The 4242-nt window shown below is 35.4% G+C and overlaps 1 protein-coding gene across 1 annotated transcript; it reads left to right on the forward strand.

Annotated features, from left to right (window-relative positions):
* The first annotated feature begins 2314 nt into the window (after positions 1-2314).
* Positions 2315-4034, forward strand: LOC141586861 (alkane hydroxylase MAH1-like). The gene has a single exon (XM_074408256.1). It carries the CDS (start codon positions 2374-2376, stop codon positions 3898-3900), a length of 1527 nt encoding a protein of 508 aa, XP_074264357.1. The 5' UTR covers positions 2315-2373; the 3' UTR covers positions 3901-4034.
* The last annotated feature ends 208 nt before the right edge of the window (positions 4035-4242 follow it).

Raw genomic sequence — 4242 nt, forward strand, 5'->3', positions numbered from 1 at the left:
GATGTAAAAAAGAATCCGTAATTCCTTATTCAACGCCTCGAGACGTATCTCACAAGGAATTAGGGGCAAACTGTTTGGGCTAAAATCTGCGCTTTAGCCTAACAAAGGGAAAGCCCACTTGATTCCGTTTGAAGAGTGGGGCCGTGGAGGTAGGTCAATCACAAGGAGCCCGAAGGCAAGAGGAATCCGTCTAAGAGGGTTGGGCCAAGAAAGCAAGCAATGATGGAGAAGCCCGCTGATAGAAGAGTCTCGCGTTTGGAAAGCCTTCAGGGAGATCTTAGGGAGAATTCAGGGAGATCAGGAGGAATGGAGCGAGACGACTCGTTATGGAAAGAGTTGCAGTAGGAGTAATATTCCTTAACATAAACGAGAAAGAGCATATCTAGGGTTCTTACCCTATAAATAGCCAAAGGAGCAATCAAGAAAGGGCATTCAAGATCTCACGCAATACATTGTGCTAGCTAGATCTACATTCTGTCTCCATTGTACTCATCCTCACATTAAAAGCTAGTGCAATCCTTGGAAGGGTACCGTCCCTTCCCCTTGATCGTTTCCCACATCGGGTTTTCCGCACACCAAATCTTACGTGTCAATTCCTATTTCGTATTTTATTTCTTTATTTAGCATTAACGTAAATATTCCACAAACATACAACGAGTAAGACCGCATTGACCTCGCATAACCTAAAACCCGGTAAAAATTACCAAAACAAGCGGTTAAAAATATAGTACTATCTTTTTTTGTTGGAAATATAATTTTCCGAAACACTGCTTTATGAGTAATTTAAAATATTTAACAGAAATTTCTTAAGGTACCCCTTAATTTGTTAGGTTTCTCATGGTACCCTTAGTTTTAAGAATTTGCACATGGTAACCTTGAGATTTCATTTTTGTGTCCATGGTACCCTATTGCAAGTGGTCGGGAAATGCAAGTTAACGGAATGATCCGGCCAAAATACCTTATTTGACAAAAAAATTATATTAAAGGTTGTATTTGATAAACTTTTTTTTTTAAAGGTGGTGTTTGGAAAAATATTTTTTTGTTAAAGGTGGTGGTGTTTGACAAAAAAAAAAAAAAAACTCATTTTTTGGTGGTGAGTTGTAATAGCAGAACATGGTGTTTCTTTTGTTGTAACTTAGGGATATCTCGGGAAGAGGTATAAAGCACAAGGTACCATAGAAAATGTTCAAACTTTTATTTTTATTTCATACTCCCTCCTATTCACTAACATCCTCCACATTATAATTGAAAGGTTGAAAACGTTATTCTGACGGAGCGGTTCGTTGAACTAAATTGTTTATCTTTAACACAGATCAAGTTCAATTCGGATCATGATTTTAAAAACTCGATTAACTGAATTGAACCGTTCCCAAAAAAACTAAAATTAAAAATAAAATAAAACATACCATGAAAATCTCTACTTTTAAATTTTGATAAACTCAACATATTTAAACTGATAAGAGTGATAATATTGGGAAGAAAGTAAATGGAAATTGAAAACAATGTATACATAGAACGTTTAATTTACTAATTAACTGTAACCGGACCGTGTCTAACCATTTTCAGATGTTAACCCTATAGCCTATAGGCCTATAATTAAAACCTGTTTAAAATGGTTCGGTTTAGGTTTGGGTTTTAGCCGAACCGAACAGCGTTCAAAGTGAATGGAATTCAGCAAATAACTGTTTTTGGAAACACCTAATTTTTCCTACTATGTTAGATTGTTAATTAACATCGACCTCACTCTCGTTATTTCATTTGTGTTTCTTTGCCTTTGGAAATTTATGTACAGTCTATGTCGAACAACTAGCTTCCCAACCATGCATGCCTGCATGGAATTAACGTGAAGTTTACTCACTAGGTAGTCTCTTCTTTAATAATAATAATAATAATAATTAAAATTTCATTCATAAAAACCTAATTAAGAGGTCCCTTAATTAAAAATTTAATTTCAATCAACACATGAAAGGAAATGAAAGGCTAATTTGTTAAATCAAAACCTAATTAAGAGGTCCCTTAATTAAAAATTTAATTTCAATCAACACATGAAAGGAAATGAAAGGCTAATTTGTTAAATCAAAACCTAATTAAGAGGTCCCTTAATTAAAAATTTAATTTCAATCAACACATGAAAGGAAATGAAAGGCTAATTTGTTAAATCAAAACCTAATTAAGAGGTCCCTTAATTAAAACATTTCGATTTCATTCAACCACGAAACTAAATGAAAGGGTAGTTTGTCATCCAACTAAATATTTGTGTGCTTTTATGGGAATAATGAAAAATGTGTTGATAAAAGGAGGGGGTTTACATGAACAAAAACCATTTACAAAACACCTTAGTTAAAAAATAATTAAATTTTATTTTTCCAAAGAATGGATTACTTGATTGAAATTAGCTTCATATTTGTAGCAGTTTCTCTTGTTTTCTTATACAACTACTACCATGACAAAAATGGTATTCCGACTAATTGGCCTATAGTCGGAATGCTTCCCGCACTCTTTTTAAACCTTCATAATATTCACGATTATGTCGTTGAAGTTGTTGAAAAAACACAATTGAATTTTGTTTTTAAGGGTCCATGGTTAGCTAATATGCAGATATTCGTGACAGTCGATCCGGCTAACGTACACCATATTATGAGCAAGAACTTTGGAAATTATCCCAAGGGTCCCAAGTTCAATGAGATATTTGATGTGTTAGGTGATGGAATTTCCAATTCAGATTCTCCAATGTGGGAATATCAAAGAAAGATGGCTAAAAGTTTCGTTAATCATTCCAAATTCCATGAAAATCTAGTCAAGAAAGTTGAAGACAAAATTGAGAGTGGACTTAAACCCATTCTTGATAATGTCTCTAACCAAGGTATTGAAATTGACTTGCAAGATTTATTTGGAAGGTTAACATTTGACACCAGTTGTACCGTCCTAATTGACTTCGATCCAAAATCGCTATCCATTGAAATGCCAATTGTTCCATCCTCCAAGGCTTTTGATGATCTTGAAGAAGCAATCTTGTATCGCCATGCCATGCCACCGTCTATATGGAAATTCCAGAGATGGTTGAGTATAGGTCGAGAAAAGAAGTTTAAACAAGCTTGGAAAAACGTCGATGATTTCATATATAATTGCATAGCAATTAAGCGATCACAAAAGGTGAGCGATCAAAATTCAAAAAACAACGATATGGGTGTTAATCTCTTCACATTATACACGGAAGCAATTGAGGAAAATAATACTCAAACTCCAAACATTAAGAAGGATGATGATAAATTATTAAGGGACTCACTTCTTAACCTCGTCCTAGCAGGACGAGATACTATCAGTGTGGCATTATCTTGGTTCTTTTACCTACTATCTAAGAACGCTCGAGTGGAAACAAAGCTTCGAGAAGAAGTTGAAAAAATAATGAGTCATACTCAAGATTTCTCCAACAATTCCAGAGAGTTATGCAATAAATTGGTTTATCTCCACGCATCGTTATGTGAAACCCTGAGATTGTACCCTCCTGTGGTATTTGAGTCCAAGAGTCCTGTTGAGCCGGATATACTCCCAAGTGGACACACAGTGAGCCCAAATATGCAAATTATCTTCAGCTTGTACGCCATGGGCAGGATGAAATCGATATGGGGAGACGATTGTCATGAGTTCAAGCCGGAAAGATGGATCTCAGAGGAAGGGAATATTAGGCATGAGCCATCTTACAAGTTCTTAGCCTTCAATGCCGGTCCAAGAACTTGTGTAGGAAAAGATATGGCGTTTACAGAGATGAAGATTGTAGCGGCTACTGTATTAAGAAATTACCGTATTGAACCCGTGGACGGATTTCAAGGTGTACCTGATATCTCCATAATTCTTCATATGAAGTACGGGTTTAAGGTCAAGGTAAGTCATCTTCGATAAATGGCGAAAGACAGTCCTTTAGGAAACTAGCTGAAAATTCGGTACTTATGGGTATTAATATAATTAAAGCAGCGTCTTTCGACTAGTTTGTTGACAGAAATAATAATGGATTCCGTGTAGGAGATTATCTATCATTTGTTTGCCTTTTTTATTCTTTGAAATAATATTTTAGTCAAAGGTAAAAAATAATTGGGACGGGGAGAGATCAAGTTTCAACTATGAAACCAATAACAACATTGTTATTTGTATTAAAGAACGGAGATGTAGCATAACAATTAGTCTTGCTGAATATGGGTCGGAGCAAGTGACGGGTAATGCCACTCACAAAACGAATAGGAGGGA

The sequence above is a fragment of the Silene latifolia genome, chromosome 6 (genome assembly GCF_048544455.1).
Source record: "Silene latifolia isolate original U9 population chromosome 6, ASM4854445v1, whole genome shotgun sequence".
Classification (NCBI taxonomy): Eukaryota; Viridiplantae; Streptophyta; class Magnoliopsida; order Caryophyllales; family Caryophyllaceae; genus Silene; species Silene latifolia.